At 42.6% G+C, this 23,621-nt stretch overlaps 1 protein-coding gene and 1 long non-coding RNA gene across 2 annotated transcripts; one reads left to right on the forward strand and one right to left on the reverse strand.

The window, feature by feature from the left end:
- Positions 1–2,245: 2,245 nt before the first annotated feature.
- On the reverse strand, positions 2,246–12,181 carry LOC110487365 (zinc finger protein 883). Its single transcript, XM_021559291.2, has 2 exons — positions 11,593–12,181; positions 2,246–6,021 (listed from the first exon to the last, which is right to left on the reverse strand). Exons 1-2 carry the CDS (start codon positions 11,921–11,923, stop codon positions 4,817–4,819), a joined length of 1,536 nt encoding a protein of 511 aa, XP_021414966.2. The 5' UTR covers positions 11,924–12,181; the 3' UTR covers positions 2,246–4,816.
- A 5,874-nt stretch (positions 12,182–18,055) lies between these two features.
- Positions 18,056–18,976, forward strand: LOC118938246. The gene is made up of 2 exons (XR_005035509.1): positions 18,056–18,109; positions 18,199–18,976. It is a non-coding gene; the product is annotated as an uncharacterized LOC118938246 (long non-coding RNA).
- Positions 18,977–23,621: the final 4,645 nt, after the last annotated feature.

Below are 23,621 nucleotides of genomic sequence, written 5' to 3' on the forward strand. Positions count from 1 at the left end.
TAAACCATGTGTGACCTCTCACCTCTCTGGCTGTAGAAGTGATCTTCCGAACCAGTCTCTCAACAGCTCTCTGACTGAGCTCCATCCTCACTGGGTTTTCAGAGGAGAGGAAGGCTGAGGAGGGATGGAAAGATTAATGGATCAGTCAGTCAAAAATGTGTAGAGCTGCTGTCTGACAAAATCACTATTTTAGTAGTTAATTAAAGGAAATAAGGCTTTATGACTGCTGAATACCAACTATCAATCACTTAGATCATGTATTTTCAGGTAGAGATACATCCTTGGGACGTCCTTAGCCCGTTGAAGTTGACATTTAAAATGGTTAAGTTAGGGGTTACGGTAGGGTTTAGGGTAGGGATGTCCCAAGGATCCCGGATAGCATTGACCATTGTGCATTATTCTGTCTCTTTTACATAGCAGGTGATCGGTTCTGACTTCTGTACTTTAAAATATGAAATATCCTTATTATGTGAAATTAGAATGAAACAATAATGTATGTTGATGCTAATATGATGTACAATATTCCATGATGTTTCTATATGATAACAATAGCGTAATATATTTAATATGCCATATAGTATTTTTTAACAGTTTCACTAATTCATTTGAATTAACTTAATTATTATGACACACGCCTCACTATTGTCATTGGTTACACTATTTGCACTGTTTGTCTACATAACCTGGTTCAAGTATTCATGACATCACCCTGAGGAAGGCACAGTGATGCTGAAATGTTGGTAAAAACCATTAAATTGCTGGGAGTTTATACATGGAGAGACTTTCTTTATTTTGTTAGTTTATAGTTTATTCTCCGTTAGTCAGCACCTCCTCACACACTATTTTTTCTGGGTGTGCGCCAGCTGATGTTTTTTAAGGGTAGGTAACAACACATCCGCCACGCTGATCCTCAACACAGGGGCCTCAAACTATCATGGTCCAAGCACACCAAGACAGTCGTGAAGACGGCATGACAAAACCTAATCCCTCTCAGGAGACTGAAAAGATTTAGTATGGGTCCTCAGATCCTCAAAACGTTCTACAGCTGCACCATCGAGAGCATCCTTGCCTGGTATGGCAACTGCTCTGCCTCCGACCGCAAGGCACTACAGAGGGTAGTGCGTACAGCACAGGACATCACTGGGGCCAAGCTTTCTGCCATCCAGGACCTCTATCCCAGGCGGTGTCAGAGGAAGCCCCCCCCCCCCACTCTCTGTTATCATCTATGCATAGTTACTTTAATAACTCTACCTAAATGTACATACAGTGGGGCAAAAAAGTATTTAGTCAGCCACCAATTGTGCAAGTTCTCCCACTTAAAAAGATGTGAGAGGCCTGTAATTTATCATAGGTACACAAAATTAGGAAAAAATCTATAAAAATCACATTGTAGGATTTTTAATTAATTTATTTGCAAATTATGGTGGAAAATAAGTATTTGGTCACCTACAAACAAGCAAGATTTCTGGCTCTCACAGACCTGTAACTTTTTCTTTAAGAGGCTCCTCTGTCCTCCACCTGTATTTATGGCACCTGTTTGAAATTGTTATCAGTATAAAAGACACCTGTCCACAACCTCAAACAGTCACACTCCACTATGGCCAAGACCAAAGAGCTGTCAAAGGACACCAGAAACAAAATGGTTTCAATCATCGGATTAAGCATATGTTACTATCCAAATGTCAGATTAAGACTAATTTCCACAGTGACGCAATGCTATTCCCAAACATACCTAATCAATAAATTGTTTTCAACAATATTTTAACCTGCAGGAATATTTTCACATTTCTATCTCATGGTTAGTTCCTAGGATAATGCAACTCATACATTTACATCTTTTAATACTTCTAAAATGGGGTACAGGTTTAAAACAAGTAAATGTTAAAAATAATTACAGATAGCTGACTCGGCCTCAGAGCCTTGTGACTGGGCCTACACCTCCACACAGGAATACACACTCAAGAGCCTATGAGGCTTTTCTAAAAACGACACTTTGCGTGTTTCACTCACCTCTTTATTTAAAAAAAAACTAGGTTCGAGCTGTGGTATCCACTCAGATCAAAGGTGGGTTCATCTGCTCCATTCCCGAAGTGTGGTCTCCCTGAGATCAAATTAGAGGGATCTCTCGTGCACCATTTAGCCAGGTCGTCAGTCACCAAGTCAAGATTCACGCCCTCATCACCAAATGTGGTTGTTGATTTCTTTCATATCAAATGAGGTGACAAACGTATCACACAAGTCAGAGTTATACTTGAACTACATCTTTATTCACTTAATAATAAGGGAGCAGGTCAAGACAACGCACACATATAAAGTGAATCAATTGAGTGGTGTACGATAATGATGGCTGGCCGACGAATCACCCCCAGATGATTCGTTGAGAGCCCCGATACAAAAGTACAATGGTCTTTAATAGCCAAGATGCACCCCTTTCAACCTGCATGACAAACAACAGATGTATAGAACGGGTCACAAGGTTAAGATTTGTATGAAAGATACTTATAATTCTCAGCAGACCGTATCTGATGTAAAAACAGTACTCTTTGCTACAGGGTCTGGCCCTGGGGTCATCTCTCCCTGGTACCATATAGAACAGAAACATTAACTCATGCTCTGGAATGCGGCCTCTAAGTTTTATCACCAAAAGACATTGTAAATCTCTGTCATTGTTTTCTACCAGAGGCCCATCCTCAGTAGAACACAGACACTATAGTTACAAGAACCCTCTATTCTGTTGCATAAAACAACCATTTGATGCAATAAAAGTATTATAACATAATGTTGCAGTTTTGCTCTCAGTGTCCACTGAAAGTTGACTAGTAACAACTGGGACCAAAAAGACACCCACCATGAGACCCACTAAATCTGCCCAAGAAGAGGCAAACAAAAGAAAAACCCACAACAAATGTTTTTAAAAAAAGGGACGCAAACCAAATAGGTAGCGCAACTAAAGGTGTTGACTCTCCACATCTATCAAGACAACTGGAGCACTGGGCCAGACACTCTTAAATAGAACCTGGACCAGCTCAGGTGAAACACCTTCCCACTAACGAGATGGACAAGCCAGCACAGGTGTAAGACATACTGACTAACGAGGTGACACCAATCAGTGCAACCTACGTGCTAATGAGCTCTACTGGCGAAAGTCCAACCTCAAAACATAAATGGAAAAACTAAAGACTAACACCTTCCCCCTTAATAAGAGAATGCTAACCACCAACATAAAACAACTTCAATTACATATTATAATCAACTACAATGCTTCACCTTCACCAATATAAACATGGTGTCTACTGGCCATCAACAATTAAAAACAAGAAAAAAACTTTTTTTCCCCCACTAGCTTCTAGAACTCTCCTCTTCCTAAAACACACTAGCTTCTAGAACTCTCCTCTTCCTAAAACTCACTAGCTTCTAGAACTCTCGCCCCCTTGGAATGAGCCCAAACTAAAATAATTTCCAGTACGGAAAAACGTGCAGTCAAAATCAACTGTGATCCATGGCAACTCACTGGCTAAGCGCAAAACACAACACCTTTTGACTGCCCACCCTTAAGACAATCAACAACCAAGTTGTCGTTACCATGTCTGATTTCAAGAGGAAACTCCTGCAATATCCGTAGTAAATTTCCACCTCACTGCGGAGCTTCTCTCTCTTTTCAGGGTTCACTAGATAGGCATGTTGTTGGATCGGGGCCCAGTCCCCAATGTCACGCTCTAGTACATTTGGGTTGGCACATCTGAGAATGAACCCTGATATTCTGAGCAGGGAAACAATGTCAATATAATTGTAGCCCAAAAAAATGTCAGTTGGTTACATAAATAATTATGATAACTAAATGTTACATGAATTGTGAATATGAAATATTTGGTTGCATAGTCTTATTTTCAACATCTTTTCAATTACATTTTGCTAGGTGGGATAGCCCCAATGTCAAAACACAGTTTTAACGTGTCTAAACAGTTTGTGATAAATTGAAAACCTAAACATAAAATGGGCTATATACACAAACATCTGCCACAATAATCATATTACTTGTATTTTTTTCAACAAACTCTTTATAAACTGCACAAGCACCAGAAACGCTGTTGTTTTGACAAGTAGCAATAAATCACTGATATCAATTAGGGGGGAAATCAGGTTGTTTGTGCTGTTGAAACTAACACAACAAAAAAAAAAAAAACACCTGGAAATGGGAGATATCTTTTACCTCACTGGTTAGAGGACAACCTGCAGAAGACAGTCAGCTACATTTTGGGGTGATGCATTTAAATGTAGGGGTCGCTAAACAAAGGAACACAACACTTATGTCATCACTCATCGATATCATGTTGAAATCAAGTGTGCGACAGGAGGGAGATGAGGTTGCACGTCCTGTTAAAACTAACAGCTCAAAAACCACACAGAATCTGGGAGTAATGTGTACATCACTGGTTAGAGGACAATTTGTAGAAAACAGATAGCTACATTTTGAAGTGTTGCATTTTTTACTCAAGTGGGTCACCAACATGGTAAGTGTAACACAACTCGTCCATTTTTGTTAAATCACATAAATAGTACTCTTTCAATTCAGAGCCTGAATTTGTGAAGCTAACATCCCTATCAAGTTCAAATCAATAGAAAAGGGGCAAACGTTTAGGGTTCGACATCGTGACATGACTAAAATACTCTTACTACAATGTTGAAACGTTCTACATTGGGATATTAATTCATTGATATCATGAAACAACCCCTTCATGTATTTTCTGATGTTTGATCAGAGGTATTCTATCAAGGTCAAACACTGATCACAGCTGAGAATTCTCTCCTGTGTGTGTTATATGTTGTGTAGTCCGCTTGCTAGACGTAGCAAAACTCTTCCCACATTGAGCAATGCTATGAGATTTCTCTCCTGTGTGTGTTTTCTCTGGTGTGATATAAGGCTGGTTGACTGAGTAAAACTCTTCCCACACTCAGTACAGCTATAAGATTTCTCTCCTGTGTGTGTTCTCTGGTGTTTAGTCAGACTGCTAGATGTAACAAAACACTTCCCACATTGAGCACAGGTATAATATTTTTCTCCTGTGTGTGTTCTCTGGTGTGATATCAGGCTGGTTGACTGAGAAAACCTCTTCCCACATTGAGTAGAGCTATATGGTTTCTCTCCTGTGTGTGTTCTCTGGTGTCTAGTCAGCTTGCAAGATGTAGCAAAACTCTTCCCACATTGAACACAGCTATAAGGTTTCTCTCCTGTGTGTGTTCTCTGGTGTGCTATCAGGGTGGTTGACTGAGCAAAACTCTTCCCACATTCAGTACAGCTATAAGATTTCTCTCCGGTGTGTGTTCTCTGGTGTCTATACCAGTTGCTAGATGTAGTAAAACTCTTCCCACATTGAGGACAGCTATAAGGTTTCTCTCCTGTGTGTGTTCTCTGGTGTGCTATCAGGGTGGTTGACTGAGAAAAACTCTTCCCACATTGAGTACAGCTATACGGTCTCTCTCCTGTGTGTGTTCTCTGGTGTCTAGTCAGCTTGCAAGATGTAGCAAAACTCTTCCCACACTGAACACAGCTATAAGGTTTCTCTCCTGTGTGTGTTCTCTGGTGTGATATCAGGGTGGTTGACTGAGAAAAACTCCTCCCACATTGAGCACAGCTATAAGGTTTCTTTCCTGTGTGTGTTCTCTGGTGTGCTATCAGGGTGGTTGACTGAGAAAAACTCCTCCTACATTGAGTACAGCTATACGGTCTCTCTCCTGTGTGTGTTCTCTGGTGTCTAGTCCGCTTGCAAGATGTAGTAAAACGCTTCCCACATTGAGCACAGCTATACGGTTTCTGTTCTGAGTGTGTTCTCTGGTGTATTTTAAGTTCATATGAAAATTTGAAATGTTTCCCACAGTCAGAGCAGCAGTGAGTTCTCTTCCATGAGGGTCTCTGCGGTTGTTTCTTGAGGTGTTCTGATCTGGAGATACTTTTCTCTGCCTCGTCAGCATCTTGAGGTTGTTGAGGCTCCCCAGAGGATCCACGATAGTCCCGTCTCTCTCCTGCGTGAACCACAAAGTCAGACAGATGGTTAAAGGCCCACAAAATTAGCAAGAATAGGAATATTTTGGATTATTTTCACATTAGTAGTAACTGATGATTGTAGGCTAGACATCGGTTATTAAAGTTGTTGAAATCCTAAGCATTGTGCCAGACGACTTTTGTTCTCCAATATAGGACGCTTTCTGTGTTTGCTAAAATTGCGGTATGACGTCGATTCACACGCAATTTGTTGTAGAAACTCCTCCCTGCTAATGAGGAAACCTCTAGTTATAGATGTAGTATATCTGTCTGGAGCAAAAACGGTGAGTAAAGATTTGAGTTTTTCACAATGTATTCTGTATGTGAATGGGGGAAAACTCAGGGAAGTAACCTCCATTTCCAGGAAGCTTATGAGTGCATTTCACACTACTTTGGATTATAATTGTAAGGCTCGCTTGAATGTCCTGCTTAATATGTTTGTGTCATCATCGCAAATCAACTTTATACTTAAAAAAAAACACTTCAACCAGTAAAATGCTCTTTATTGCTAGATATTCCATCAGCCTGACAACGAGGGTTTGTACACTAAGTGTTTGCCAAATTTGCCCATAACTTCACCTAACAACATAGACCGAGGACTATAAATAATTGAATATTTCAGGTGAAACATGGAAACTAAAATGTCTTTGTCATGATATTTCATAACCTGGTCACCAGATCATTTTGTCAATAATCCTACTAGGCTACTCTGTAATGTGTTGTCATTCTAAATGTCCTGAAAAAAGGAAAATAGCTCTGTGTGTTGTACAATAGCCTATCCATCAAGGAACAGTTCTCTACACATTATGAGATAAGTATCTCTGTGTGCAAACAGACTAATGAGACCCTACTATAAATCAAGCAGACAATAAACTATAAACATCAATTTGTAAGGGATGTTGGATCGAATGTGGAGCACGGCATAACTGTCTTTACCAGAGTAATGAATGAAGCACTTTGGTTGTTGCATGTCGTGATGTTTGTCATTTGACTGTCATTCAGAAAATTATTTCCTGGATCAGCTGATGATAGTTGATCATGTGACTAACTAAATTGCAACAGTATTAAGAATGATGTGTAATTATTGAAGAACCGCGTAAATGACAGTATCCATTTGGGTGTTGTCAATAAAGTTAAGGTGACTCTCGTTTTAGAACCATTGGATTAAGCAAACTCTGAAATGACTTAGGATTTCTGTGCCAATAAACTGTTTTCCCAGCGTAACATAAGGAGACACTAAATGTTACGTAGTTAGAGAGCATTTCAGAGATCTGAATACAAAAAAAACTGTCCCACAGCAAGATGCAGTATTTAAGTTGAAGTTCATCATATGACAAGCTTAATGTTATGACTATAACTACTGTTCCCTGAAGGAGGGAAACTCGGAACATACTATTAAATCCACACGTTATGACTATAACTAATGTTCCTTGAAGGAGGGAAACTAGGTACAACATACTATTAAATCCACGCCTCGCTGGAAGCCCCGCCTTCCACAGGTGATGAGCGTGAGGCTCGGATTTATTCCTTCAATTTAATACCGCTCTTCACCGACCCAGGAAAGAGCGGGTTCAAACAGGTGTTGTACCTCGTTTCCCTCCTTCAGGGAAGAGTAATTACAGTCAAAGTTACATTTGGGATGTCTGATAGTATTTCTGATTGTCTTAACGCACCACCACTAATGAGTTGTGGAGCTTCTCAAAGCATTTTTTTCTTCACCTCAAACAGCAAGTAAACAAAGTCTAATCAAAATCAATTGCGAATGACAATAGTTCTCATAAATATTCATAAAATATTTCCAGCTCTCGCCCTTTCGATAACCACTCGGCATAAAAGGGAAAAATGTAATGCTCTGATCAAGTGGAAATGTCATAAAATACCTGATTACTTCTTATCCTTTACACAAATAGCCGACAGCTGTGTCTGTCCCAAACTCACTGGCTGGGAAACTGAGGGCCCAGAATATTTTATACAATGTTGCAAGCTTGCTATCACGAGTTTTGGGCTAACCCAGTTGATACCATGTTTAAAGTTTGTTTTAGACAGGTCATGTGCAGCCAATGTGATTTATAGGATATTTATTTTTATCAAGATATTTTCTACCTTCAGGCTGCAATGTTATTATTTGTTGGCTTCATGTCGGCTATTTTTACATAGTTGGCAATGGCAATAAAAATTACTTTTCGATTTGTATAATTTTCATTTAGATTCATATAGAATGTAGATTAATGTCCCCTGTAACTATTCCCCAGGTCGTTGCTGCAAATGAGAACGTGTTCCCAGTCAACTTACCTGGTAAAATAACGGATAAATGCATAAAAATGTATCACAGACGATGATTTTGAGATACTACTATAAATTAAATTAATCTGATCCATGAAAATCATAACTTGCATGCAGATTGGTAGAAATGGTAAGATAAATTGGCACTCCTAATGGAAAAAGTTTGACGACCGCTGGTGCCGTGTATTACTGAAAACTTCAGGAGCATAACGACAGAATTTACATCCAGCAGCAGCGGGAGGAGGAGAGTTTTTCTACTTCTGGTTAGGTGATATTGATGAATGGCTCCCTTGAGTAATTTGTGTATCTGTAATTATTTAATCAAAAAGCATGCTTAAAGCATCAGACGCACATATAGTTGATTTTATGAAAACATGGGGTGATTAGTATAAAGAACAGATGACTCTTGGTTGACCAAGATATATTTTAGTTGGGGACAGCACTAGAACATGATTTTGGGGCTCCCGGGTGGTGGAGCGGACACTGCATCTCAGTGCTTGAGGCGTCACTACAAACACCCTGGATCAAATCCAGGCTGTATCACAACCGGCCGTGATTGGGAGTCCCATAGGGCGGCGCACAATTGGCCCAGAGTCGTAGGCAGTCATTGTAAATAACAATTTGTTCTTAAATTATTTGCCTAGTTAAATAAAGGTTACATTTAAATAAATAAATATTGTTTTATGACAAAACCATTTTCTACAAATCCGTCAAGGCACCAACTTTGAGAAGGGATTAAAACAAAGGTTTCAAACCAATTCATGAATGTAACTGAATCTAGGTATGTTTCGCCTTTAACGTAATGGCATGAAAATAAATAGGCAGAATATTATACAATGACTTATCAACAGCTGTAACAATTTGGAAATCTACACTGGCAATTCTAGAATATACTAGAGTAAGGGACATTCTCACATTTGCCCATTGACAAGGAAATTATCAGTCTATAATTTTAATGGTAGGTTTATTAGAACAGTGAAAGACAGAATAACAACAAAAAAATCCAGAAAAACTTTAACATAAAAAAAAAATTATAAATTGATTTGCATTTTAATGAGGGAAATAAGTATTTAACCCCTCTGCAAAACATTACTTGGTGGCAAAACCCTTGTTGACCATCACAGAGGTCAGACGTTTCTTGTAGTTGGCCACCAGGTTTGCTCACATCTCAGGAGGGATTTTGTCCCACTCCTCTTTGCAGATTTTCTCCAAGTCATGAAGGATTCGAGACTGACGTTTGGCAACTCGAACCTTCAGCTCCCTCCACAGATTTATGGGATTAAGGTCTGGAGACTGGCTAGGCCACTCCAGGACCTTAATTTGATTCTTCTTGAGCCACTCCTTTGTTGCCTTGGCCATAAGTTTTGGGTCATTGTCATGCTGGAATGCCCATCTACGACCCATTTTCAATGCCCTGGCTGAGGGCAGGAGGTTCTCACCCAAGATTTGACGGTACTTTGCCCCGTCCATCGTCCCTTTGATGCGGTGAAGTTGTTCCGTCTCCTTAGCAGAAAAACACCCCCAAAGCATAATGTTTCCACCTCCATGTTTGACTTTGGGGATGGTGTTACTGGGGTCATAGGCAGCATTCCTCCTCCTCCAAACACGGCGAGTTGAGTTGATGCCAAAAGCTCCATTTTGGTCTCATCTGACCACAACACTTTCACCCAGTTGTCCTCTGAATCATTCAGATGTTCATTGGCAAACTTCAGACGGGCATGTATATGTGCTTTTTTGAGCAGGGGGGCCTTGCGGGCGCTGCAGGATTTCAGTCCTTCACGGCATAGTGTGTTACCAATTGTTTTCATGGTGACTATGGTCCCAGCTGCCTTGAGATCATTGACAAGATCCTCCCGTGTAGTTCTGGGCTGATTCCTCACCGTTCTCATGACCGTGGTTACAACTCCACGAGGTGAGATCTTGCATGGAGCCCCAGGCAGAGGGAGATTGACAGTTCTTTTGTTTCTTCCATTTGCGAATAATCTCACCAACTGTTGTCACCTTCTCACCAAGCTGCTTGGTGATGGTCTTGTAGCCCATTCCAGCCTTGTGTAGGTCTACAATCTTGTCCCGGAGAGCTCTTTGGTCTTGGCCATGGTGGAGAGTTTGGAATCTGATTGATTGATTGCTTCTGTGGACAGGTGTCTTCTATAGAGATAACAAACTGAGATTAAGAGCACTGCCTTTAAAGAGTGTGCTCCTAATCTCAGCTCGTTACCTGTATAAAAGACTGGGAGCCAGAAATCTTCCTGATTAAGAGGGGGTCAAATAATTATTTCCCTCATTAAAATGCAAATCAATTTATAACATTTTTGACATGCATTTTTCTGGATTTTTTTGTTGTTATTCTGTTTCTCGCTGTTCAAATAAACCTACCATTAAAATTATAGACTGATCATTTGGGCAAACGTACAAAATCAGCAGGGGATCAAAATCAAATATTTTTTTTCCTCACTGTATATAGCCTAGAAACTGGGTTAAACTATCATTGTGACATGGATGAATTCTAGAATATGGTATATATCCTAGAAACCTGGTTAAACTATGATTATGACATCATGGATTAATTCTAGAATATACTATATAGCCTCAAACTGTTTAAAAGGATAATTTTGACCTCATGGATGGCCGGTCTTTGTATTCATAGTGTAGTGAATTCAGGGGGTAGCCCTGAACTGAACTCAAACCTGGGTCCAGTGACTGTCAAGCCAACACCTTATAACTGTTACGCCAAGATGTCTGAACTTCTTGACGAGGTCGCTAGGTGTTGGGTTACGGTTGCTACAATAGCTTTCTCTATGAATTTGAGAGTGGTTACATTTCTCCAGCCCCCATCCCTCAGCTGTTTACCAAACCAAGTCTCTGGGCTGCCGTTTTGTTGTTGTTTTAAAAAAAACACAACCCAGCTATATGCAGTTCAAACAATAACAAATCTGTCATTCCACCACTGTTGCTAATAAGATGAAGGATGGGGATGGAGAAATGAAACTACCCTCAAATTCATAGACAGACCTATGGATGCAAGGACTGACCATCCATGATTTCAACATAGTTCTAACATTGTTGAGGCTATACAGTGTTTATTTACATTGTTTACAACAGTTGAACTAAGCTTATGAGCCATGTGTTATATTCTTCAATAATCAATGGCTGTAAATAAATAATTTTAAAGTCACATGTAGCTGTAGCAATTGCAGATTTCCCGCTTTAACACCAAACATCAGATAAACAACTGCAGAGTTTGTGCCTGTTTTTAAGACAGTACTTACTAGTGTTAATCATGGAACGGTTTCCCAATACCATATTTTGGCCGTTAGAACCATTAGAACCATCGGACACCTTAAGATGCGTTTGGGAAACCGGGCCCAGATATCCAGGTTCCTTCTCTTCTTCCTCCGCCTTTGTGGATGTGACAGTCATCTCCCCCTCCTCTTTCAATTCATAAAATGGTCCCTCCTCTTCTTTTATTGTAACATCCCCCTCCTCTTTCACTCTGAACGTGTCTTCCTCTTCTTTCACAGTAACGGCCTCACCCTGTACTTCTTGTTTTACTGTGATACCCACCTCTTCTTTAGAAGGAGAATAGCTTAGTGACCGCATGGTCGGGGATGTTAGCTAGCTAGGCTAATGCTAACTTAACCAGCCTGTTAGCTGAATAATAACAACAACACCGTAAATATGAAATTAAATCGGATAACTAACTAGAGGACAGAAGTGGGTTTAAAACACCGTGGCTAATATACACTAACGCGTCTAAAGAGCTATATTGGTTCGGCTATTTTGTATAGCAAGCTACCAAGGTGGCTGACGAACTGTTGCTGCTGTTTAAAGAAGCGTTCCGTCCACTAGATTATACGTCACACCAACAGCATTGCCTTAAAGTCTCCCTTCGCCATCTGCTGACTGGAGTGGGTAACGCAGTTGAGTAAAATGTATATTTAATTTTCAGACAACAAGTTAAAGTATAGGAAGCATGAGTTTTGAAAATCATACCTGCTTGCTCCTTTTTGTTTTGTCAACTTTTCGGTAGGGATGTTACGTTTGATACCCGGAGCTACGCGGCATGCGTCCAAATCGCTAAGTAGTAAACTTCTAAGCAGTAAAATGATGTCTGTATCACTTTATCAGCAGCACGTGATCAATGACGTCTGAAGCTTAATTTCGTCGAACAACCAACCACCTGATTGGTTTGGTTTTGGGCTTGTTCGACACTGCAGGCGACTGACTGACCTTCAAATCACTATACATTGTAAATAACTACGTATTATTATTTATAAATCAGTCAGCCAGTCACCATTTACCCACAATGCAGCATGGATTTGATGCTCTCGAACACGGCCAGTGGTTTAGTAAATGACACAAAGGCTACGCTGCTACGGTGTGGGACGTCATCTATAATAATGCCATAAAGGCTATGCTGCTACGTGTGGGATGTCATCTACAATAATGACATAAAGGCTATGCTGCTACGTGCGGGATGTCATCTATAATAATGACATAAAGGCTATGCCGCTACGGTGTGGGACGTCATCTATAATAATGACATAAAGGCTATGCTGCTACGTGCTACGGTGTGGGACGTCATCTATAATAATGACATAAAGGCTATGCTGCTACGTGCTACGGTGTGGGATGCCATCTATAATAATGACATAAAGGCTATGCTGCTACGTGCTACGGTGTGGGATGCCATCTATAATAATGACATAAAGGCTATGCTGCTACGGTGTGGGATGTCATCTATAATAATGACATAAAGGCTATGCTGCTACGTGCTACGGTGTGGGATGTCATCTATAATATGACAAAGGCTATGCTGCTACGGTGTGGGATGTCATCTATAATAATGACATAAAGGCTATGCTGCTACGTGCTACGGTGTGGGATGTCTTCTATAATAATGACATAAAGGCTATGCTGCTACGGTGTGGGATGTCATCTAAAATAATGACATAAAGGCTATGCTGCTACGTGCTACGGTGTGGGATGTCATCTATAATAATGACATAAAGGCTATGCTGCTACGTGCTACGGTGTGGGATGCCATCTATAATAATGACATAAAGGCTATGCTGCTACGGTGTGGGATGTCATCTATAATAATGACATAAAGGCTATGCTGCTACGTGCTACGGTGTGGGATGTCATCTATAATATGACAAAGGCTATGCTGCTACGGTGTGGGATGTCATCTATAATAATGACATAAAGGCTATGCTGCTACGGTGTGGGATGTCATCTATAATAATGACATAAAGGCTATGCTGCTACGGTGTGGGATGTCATCTATAATAATGACATAAAGGCTATGCTGCTACGGTGTGGGATGTCATCTAAAATAATGACATAAAGGCTATGCTGCTACGTGCTACGGTGTGGGATGCGATCTATAATAATGACAAAGGCTATGCTGCTACGGTGTGGGATGTCGTCTATAATAATGACATAAAGGCTATGCTGCTACATGCTACGGTGTGGGATGTCATCTATAATATGACATAAAGGCTATGCTGCTACAGTGTGGGATGTCATCTATAATAATTTGGCTGTTCTAAATTCTGTGTTGCTCAAAGTCTTGAGTAATGAACCTATTTTTGAGACAATTGGCTGGAAAGCGTCAATGCTTCAAGGAAGCTTTGTTTCCCCACCATGGAATCTATCTATTTTGGATATTGGGGATTTTCCCTGCCATCATTCTGTATGTCTCTGCTCTTCTGATCTGCAGTCATGTTTTAGTTGGGCTCTGTTAGTTGGGTCCTAACTGGTCGCCATTAGTTGGGCTCCAGCTCGCTGACCATAGTGTCACAAACCAGCTCGAAGAACGTGACAAAAAGTGAGACAACATGGAGATGAAGAATAACAAAATATATTTATTAACTGAAGTATATACAATTAACAATGCTGTGTGTTTAGTCAGTAGTGTAAGTGAGTGGTCGCGTGTATACATGTGATAATGAGGGGTGTTGAAAGGTGCCAATGCAAACAACCAAAATATGTCTGTGTCTGCATGGAAAGAGTCTCCTCAATGAATGGGGAAGAGGTACATTTATCCTGGGACACACCCGAGCCCAGGTGTGTCCCATTTCACTGACTACCCTCCCGGTTCCGCCCACCGACATCCTATTAAGGAAAACAAGAGCAAAGAGATAGAATTTGGCAGACAGAGTGGGAGGGTTGTCACAGAAGTCTGGTGATATACCAGGGCCTGGGGATGCAGTTAGGTTTGTATGCAGTCTGGTGATATACCAGGGCCTGGGGATGCAGTTAGGTTTGTATGCAGTCTAGTGATATACCAGGGCTTGGGGTCTCTTCGATTATAATCACAGCCGTATATATCCCCCCCCATGCAGACACATCGATGGCTCTGAATGAACTTTATTTGACTCTTTGCAAACTGGAAACCATTTATCCGGAGGCTGCATTCATTGTAGCTGGGGATTTTAACAAGGCTAATCTGAAAACAAGACTCCCTAAATTGTATCAGCATATCGATTGCGCAACCAGGGGTAGAAAGACCTTGGATCATTGTTACTCTAACTTCCGCGACGCATATAAGGCCCTGCCCCGCCCCCCTTTCGGAAAAGCTGACCACGACTCCATTTTGTTGATCCCTGCCTACAGACAGAAACTAAAACAAGAGGCTCCCACGCTGAGGTCTGTCCAACGCTGGTCCGACCAAGCTGACTCCACACTCCAAGACTGCTTCCACCACGTGGACTGGGACATGTTTCGTATTGCGTCAGACAACAACATTGACGAATACGCTGATTCGGTGTGCGAGTTCATTAGAACGTGCGTTGAAGATGTCGTTCCCACAGCAACGATTAAAACATTCCCTAACCAGAAACCGTGGATTGATGGCAGCATTCGCGTGAAACTGAAAGCGCGAACCACTGCTTTTAATCAGGGCAAGGTGTCTGGTAACATGACCGAATACAAGCAGTGCAGCTATTCCCTCCGCAAGGCTATCAAACAAGCTAAGCTTCAGTACAGAGACAAAGTAGAATCTCAATTCAACGGCTCAGACACAAGAGGCATGTGGCAGGGTCTACAGTCAATCACGGACTACAGGAAGAAATCCAGCCCAGTCACGGACCAGGATGTCCTGCTCCCAGGCAGACTAAATAACTTTTTTGCCCGCTTTGGGGACAATACAGTGCCACTGACACGGCCTGCAACGAAAACATGCGGTCTCTCCTTCACTGCAGCCGAGGTGAGTAAGACATTTAAACGTGTTAACCCTCGCAAGGCTGCAGGCCCAGACGGCATCCCCAGCCGCGCCCTCAGAGCATGCGCAGACCAGCTGGCCGGTGTGTTTACGGACATATTCAATCAATCCCTATACCAGTCTGCTGTTCCCACATGCTTCAAGAGGGCCACCATTGTTCCTGTTCCCAAGAAAGCTAAGGTAACTGAGCTAAATGACTACCGCCCCGTAGCACTCACTTCCGTCATCATGAAGTGCTTTGAGAGACTAGTCAAGGACCATATCACCTCCACCCTACCTGACACCCTAGACCCACTCCAATTTGCTTACCGCCCAAATAGGTCCACAGACGATGCAATCTCAACCACACTGCACACCGCCCTAACTCATCTGGACAAGAGGAATACCTATGTGAGAATGCTGTTCATTGACTACAGCTCGGCATTCAACACCATAGTACCCTCCAAGCTCGTCATCAAGCTCGAGACCCTGGGTCTCGACCCCGCCCTGTGCAACTGGGTACTGGACTTCCTGACGGGCCGCCTCCAGGTGATGAGGGTAGGCAACAACATCTCCTCCCCGCTGATCCTCAACACTGGGGCCCCACAAGGGTGCGTTCTGAGCCCACTCCTGTACTCCCTGTTCACCCACGACTGCGTGGCCACGCATGCCTCCAACTCAATCATCAAGTTTGCGGACGACACAACAGTGGTAGGCTTGATTACCAACAACGACGAGACGGCCTACAGGGAGGAGGTGAGGGCCCTCGGAGTGTGGTGTCAGGAAAATAACCTCACACTCAACGTCAACAAAACTAAGGAGATGATTGTGGACTTCAGGAAACAGCAGAGGGAACACCCCCCTATCCACATCGATGGAACAGTAGTGGAGAGGGTAGCAAGTTTTAAGTTCCTCGGCATACACATCACAGACAAACTGAATTGGTCCACTCACACAGACAGCATTGTGAAGAAGGCGCAGCAGCGCCTCTTCAACCTCAGGAGGCTGAAGAAATTCGGCTTGTCACCAAAAGCACTCACAAACTTCTACAGATGCACAATCGAGAGCATCCTGGCGGGCTGTATCACCGCCTGGTACGGCAACTGCTCCGCCCTCAACCGTAAGGCTCTCCAGAGGGTAGTGAGGTCTGCACAACGCATCACCGGGGGCAAACTACCTGCCCTCCAGGACACCTACACCACCCGATGTCACAGGAAGGCCATAAAGATCATCAAGGACATCAACCACCCGAGCCACTGCCTGTTCACCCCGCTATCATCCAGAAGGCGAGGTCAGTACAGGTGCATCAAAGCTGGGACCGAGAGACTGAAAAACAGCTTCTGTCTCAAGGCCATCGGACTGTTAAACAGCCACCACTAACATTGAGTGGCTGCTGCCAACACACTGACACTGACTCAACTCCAGCCACTTTAATAATGGGAATTGATGTGAAATGATGTAAATATATCACTAGCCGCTTTAAACAATGCTACCTTATTTAATGTTACTTACATTATTCATCTCATATGCATACGTATATACTGTACTCTATATCATCGACTGTATCCTTATGTAATACATGTATCACTAGCCACTTTAACTATGCCACTTTGTTTACATACTCATCTCATATGTATATACTGTACTCGATACCATCTACTGTATCTTGCCTATGCTGCTCTGTACCATCACCCATTCATATATCCTTATGTACATATTCTTTATCCCCTTACACTGTGTACAAGACAGTAGTTTTGGAATTGTTAGTTAGATTACTTGTTGGGTATTACTGCATTGTCGGAACTAGAAGCACAAGCATTTCGCTACACTCGCATTAACATCTGCTAACCATGTGTATGTGACAAATAAAATTTGATTTGATTTGATTTGAACTCTGCTCAGCCTATAAACATGACAGTATCTATTATTATAGAGCTCTGCTCAACCTATAAACATGACATCATCTATTATTATAGAGCTCTTATTAGGACATCAAGACATTCCCTGAGAAATTAGATTTGGAGCTCTACGTCATTTGTTCTTAAATCTCACCGTCACCAAGTTTATTTTTAATTATGTAATGTTGTGAAAACTGACCTCAGGTTATTGAGGGATCTAGTCTAGATTAAACCTCATTGCAAAAATCGCAGAAGTTGGAGACTTTTATCTCCCTCACCAACTTCAAACATCTGCTATCTGAGCAGCTAACCGATCGCTGCAGCTGTACATAGTCTATCGGTAAATAGCCCACCCAATTTACCTACCTCATCCCCATACTGTTTTTATTTATTTACTTTTCTGCTCTTTTGCACACCAGTATATCTACCTGTACATGACCATCTGATCATTTATCACTCCAGTGTTAATCTGCAAAATTGTAATTATTCGTCTACCTCCTCATGCCTTTTGCACACAATGTATATAGACTCTTTTTTTCTTTCTACTGTGTTATTGACTTGTTTATTGTTTACTCCATGTGTAACTCTGTGTTGTCTGTTCACACTGCTATGCTTTATCTTGGCCAGGTCGCAGTTGCAAATGAGAACTTGTTCTCAACTAGCCTACCTGGTTAAATAAAGGTGAAATAAAAAGATAAAATAAAAATATTTAATGCAGGTGTCATTCAGGTCTCTCTGTTTAACTAAATAATATGTTTGTCTTTTGGCAGGAGAGAGACCAGACTCTGACAGCGGGAAGAGTTCCTCAGAGGAAACAGACATGGAGACGCCTAACCAACACCACTGCTACCACTGTGGAAAGAGTTTTAAGTGGTTAGGGAGCCTGAAAATGCATGATGCATGAGAGAACACACACGGGAGAGAAGCCTTATCACTGTTCCCACTGTGGAAAGAGTTTTAGGTGGTTATGGGTCCTGAAAAAGCATGAGAGAAAACACACAGGAGAAAAGCCTTTCCAACATACTAATACACAGGAGGAGAAGACATACCACTGCTCTCATTGTGAAAAGACATTTTCCCAGTCAGAGGACCTGAAATCACACGAGAGAATAGAGAGGCTGAGTTCTGACTTTGTCCATGGCCAGGATTCACAGGGCCAGGGTGTCCGCTATAGGTACCTGGGAAAAAAATCAGCAGCGGACATTTTTGAACATTTATCCAACAGACCTGTACATCCATGAATGGATCTCTATAGTGTGTAACTATTTCTGCTGTATTGTTTAATTGTACAATGTTATTTCAACAGATTTTACTGATGCTATTAGATTTTACATTTATCTGTGGGTTTATTTCAACAGATTTTACTGATGCTATTAGACTGCTGTGTGGGGGGAGTTTTATATATACAGAGACTTCAGAAAGTATTCACACCCCTTGACTTGTCCCACATGTTGTGTTACATCCTGAATGTATAATGGTTCCCCCTTGACTTGTCCCACATGTTGTTGTGTTACATCCTGAATGTATAAAGGTTCCCACTTGACTTGTTCCACATGTTGTTGCGTTATATCCTAAGGAAGATGTAACACTGGTGGTGTTTATCTTTAGTCCTACATGGAACACAGAACAGACTGCCTCCCATCAAAGGAGGGACAAGTACAAAAGTATTTTATTGCCAAGATACTCTCCTTTCAACCTACATGATGACTAACAGATGTATAGAACAGGTCACAAGGTTAAGATTTGTATGAAAGATACTTATAATTCTCAGCAGACAGTATCTGCTGTAAAAAGAGTAGTCTTTGTGTAGAGACCAGGGTCTGGCCCTGGGGTCATCTCTCCCTGGTACCATATAGAACAGAAACATTAATTCAAGCTCTGGAATGTGGTCTCTAAGTTTTATCAGCCAAAATACATTGTAAATCTCCTGACAGTGTTTTCTCCCAGAGGCCCATCCTCAGTAGAACACACAGACACAATAGTTATAAGACACTATGGGGGTGTCCACTGAAAGTTGACTAGTAACAACAACTGGGACCTAAAAGACACCCACCATGAGACCCAGTAAATCTGCCCAAGCATCAAACAAAATAAAAACCCACAACAAACTTAAAAACGGGAAGCAAACCAAAAAGGTGGTTAAAATAATTTATTACAATCAATACCATTCATACTATTACAAAATCATAATTCTCATTCAATTCTTAATTAATTCTATTTACAAAAACATCAAACAAAAACAAACCTCAGGGGAGCATCGTCCCTCCCCGTCATACCTAACCAATACCTAACCCTTTCCCTATCTCCCCTTCCCTAATCTATCCCCTTACCAAACTCACTCTAACACTCCCAGCCCTAAACCCCCTTTCCACCTCTCCCGTGCCGCATGCTTCCCCCACTTCCTCTCCTCCCTCTTCATCTTCCCCCTCAAATCACCTTCCACCCTTCTCACTATCCCTTCCACCCCCCAATCTCTCCCTGTCTTGACTAAATTCTGCCTGGCTTCCCACAGTCCCTTTTTAAAGAGACTCATGAGAAGCCACAGCAGAAACCTGTCCCTATCTGTTCCCTTTGCTCTCCCTACGCCTCTCTCTAGCCTAGCCCATGTCAAAACAAAATCACTCCTAACCACACCTAGCATTACCCGTGCCCTAGCCCAGACTAGTCCGGCAAAGGCACAGTCCCAGAAGGCATGGCGCACAGTCTCCTCCCTGCCACAAGAGGATCTTGGACAGGTGGGGGATCGCACCAAACTATACCGGTACAAGATGGCACGTACCGGCAAGCACTTCTGGAGGCCCAACCAATTCAGGTCCTTGAGCCTGTTGTCCAGGCCCCGCGCCTGCACTCCCTCCCAGACCACTGACGAGATGCCCGCTACAGGCGCAGGACTCCCTGCCTGCCTGACCTCCTCGTACAGGTGCCTGTGGTCTAAACCTACTCGGGCAACTTCAACCTCGGGGTGTGCACGCAGCCACTTGGCCGCATGGCCAAAATGCCACGGCAGCTGTTCCGCCCGAGGACCCGCGTTAGACCACACCATTACGCTTCTCGCCTTATACGAGAAGAACACCCGCAGGAGGTAACCGGACGGGTGTATAACCGGACGAGCAAGCTCCGTCAACAAGAAAGAAACAAAAATGGCGTCCAGCTTGAGGGGGAAATGTGGTACCCCCCTACCTCCCTCCCCGATGGGACAGATCATGCGTGCCCTGGCGACCCACTCGCACCTGCCACTCCACATAAACTGAAACACAAGCCTCACTAGAAGTGACAGCACACCAACAACCATTGATCCCCCCGGGACCCCCGTCTCAAGGATGGCCTTCAAGACTTCGAGAACCACTGGTCCAAGTATACCCCAAAACTTGAGGTAAAACTCAGCCGGCAGCCCATCCATCCCAGGCACCTTCCCTTTTCCCATCCTCCTAAGAGCGCTCTCAACCTCTTCTAGTGAGATCTGGGCCTCCATCACGTCTCTAATGTCCTCTGGCAACCGCCGGGACAAGTATTCTAAAAACACGTTTCCCTGCTCTACATCTATTTCCCTTTCCTTAAATAAACCTTGGAAAGGATCAGTTGTCACTCTGACCATTTCCTCTGGTTTACTTACTATACTACCATTTTCTTCCCTAACTCCCTTCATTACCTTCCTACTCTGTCTGGCCCTAACCGACTTAAAGAACATAGCGGAACAAGTCTCATTATGTTCTAGAAAGCCACTATGCGCACGCTCCAGGAAAGCTCGAGCCTTCTGCTCCTGCAGCTCCCTGAGCTGCGCCTTTAGGGCTGCGAATCTCTCCCAGTCAATCGACCCGCCGAGGTTGCCTGCCTCGTACTCGAGTTCAATTAACCTTTGGATACGATCCACCTCCCTCCTTTCCTCCCTTTTTTTCCTTCTACAATATCCTATTATAAAAGCCCTTATCCTCCCCTTGACTAAATCCCACCACTCTAACACCCCCTCGCACATGGACCGGAGGCCGTCAAGCCTCCGAAAGAAACAAAACAATGCATCAACGAAAGCCTGCTCCTCCAGTATATCCCGATCTAACTTCCAGTACCCCCTACCGAAGAGGCAGACTGGCGACCCCACCTGCAGGAACACCCCGTTGTGATCCGTGAAGAAAACAGGCAACAGCCGCCCAGACAACTGACCCAAAGACCCCCCTGGAGTTGCGCCATGTAGGACCGACCATTGCCGGAGTAGTGTGCAGGCCACCATCAACCAGACCATGGCAAGCCATTAGCCCAGAGATGGCACCTGCACTGCTATCACCGCCTAACCCTAAATCTATATTAAAGTCTCCTCCTATCACCAAGTGCCTGTTTGTAACACACAGAGGCGCCAGACAGTCCACCATCTCCCTCCTGTCTGCCGCCACCTGTGGCCCATACACCCCAATTAACCTATATCTAGCTTCTCTAAACTTAACATCTATCCCCAAAACTCTACCCTGCATTATTACAAAAGTGTTCTCTATTTTAACCTCTCTATGCCCACACAAAATCCCTACTCCTGTTGAGTGCACCCCTCCTATGCCCCAAAAAGATTCCCCCTTATCCCACTCCCTCTTAAATCTACACACATCCCCACCATCCCTCAGGTGAGCCTCCTGTAAAAAACAGAAATCAAACCCCACACCCTCTAAATAACAAAAAACCGCCCTCCTTTTAACATTATCCCTTAACCCCCTAACATTTAGACTAAAAAAAGAAACAGAACTATTCATTTAATTATTTACCCCAGAAAGGCCCTCACCTCTTCATCTTTCACATGCGGATTGTACATGGTTACGGTGACCACCCTGAAGTTGTTCTTCGCCAGGCTGGTCACCGCATAATGGCACAGGGGTCCCGTTTTCTCCGCTTCCTTTGCCATCTTCATTACTTCGTCGTGTTTTTCTTCTTTGTGAAACGTCACATCGAAAGCCTTCTCATTCGGGTTCCCTTGAAGGCAGAGCACTTCCTTCACCTCTATGCTGAGGCATCCCATCAAAATAGTCCTTCCAAATGTCTCTCTACTCCACGGCTCCATCTCATTTTCAGTCCAGGCAAATCATAAGGTATTTGCCATACCAATCCCCGGAACCGATCTTGTTTGCTTGTATTGATTCATTTAAAAAAATAATCTCTCTTCAGAAAGAAGCTTCAACCTGGAATGAAAATATCTTAAACAAAAAGGTGGAGCAACTAAAGGTGTTGACTCTCCACATCTATCAAGACAACTGGAGCACTGGGCCAGACACTCATAAATATAACCTGGACCAGCTCAGGTGAAACACCTTCCCACTAACGAGATGGACAAGCCAGCACAGGTGTAACACATACTGACTAGCGAAGTGACACCAATCAGTGCACCCTCTGTGCTGACGAGCTATACGTGCTAAAGTCCAACCTCAAAACATAAAATGGAAAAACCAAAGACTAACAACTTAAGAGAATGCTTACCATCAACAGGAAACAAATTCCATTTCACATTATAATCAACTACAATGCTTCACCTAGAATATAAACATGGTGTCTACTGGCTGTCAACAATTAAAAACAAGAAACACACATCCCCACTAGCTTCGAGAACTCTTGTCTTCCTAAAACTCACTAGCTTCTAGAACTCTCGTCCCCTTGGAACGAGCCCAAACCAAACTCATCTCCAATACGGAAAAACTTGCAGTAAAAATAAACTGTGATGCACTGGCTAAAAGCAAAACACAAAACTTTTTGACTGCCCAACCTTGAGACAATCAGCAAACAAATACTCCTTCTACAATGTTTGATATAATGAAAAAACTCCTTCATGCATGTATTTTCTGATGTTTAATCAGATATCTTTTATCAGAGTATCTCGTCACATTGATCACAGCTATAAGGATTATTTCCTGTGTGTGTTCTCTGGTGAGTTGTTAGCTGGCTAGATGTAGTAATGAGGAAACCGCTAGTTTGGATGTAGCATATCTGCCTGGAGCAAAAATGGTGAGCAAAGATTTTTGTTTTTCACACTGTATTCTGAATATTACAGCACACTATCAGTGCAAGATCAGGATGCTACTCAAGGAAACTCACATGAACTTCTTCAGTCTATTTAAATTCACATTCTTAAGCCGAGGCGTCCCGCTAGCGTGACAACTTCCAGTGAAACTGGATGGCGTGCAATTCAAATTTATAATCATAAGAATTATGGATATTAAACATT

This window comes from Oncorhynchus mykiss, chromosome 13 (genome assembly GCF_013265735.2).
Source record: "Oncorhynchus mykiss isolate Arlee chromosome 13, USDA_OmykA_1.1, whole genome shotgun sequence".
NCBI lineage: Eukaryota > Metazoa > Chordata > Actinopteri > Salmoniformes > Salmonidae > Oncorhynchus > Oncorhynchus mykiss.

What these genes read in the sequence shown, in the direction of transcription:
- LOC110487365 (XM_021559291.2), bottom strand. Translation starts at nt 11,923, where the DNA reads ATGCGGTCACTAAGCTATTCTCCTTCTAAAGAAGAGGTGGGTATCACA. An exon ending in CCGTTCCATGATTAACACTA is followed by an intron (nt 6,022 to 11,592) that starts GTAAGTACTGTC and finishes TGGTTCACGCAG; the next exon opens with GAGAGAGACGGGACTATCGT.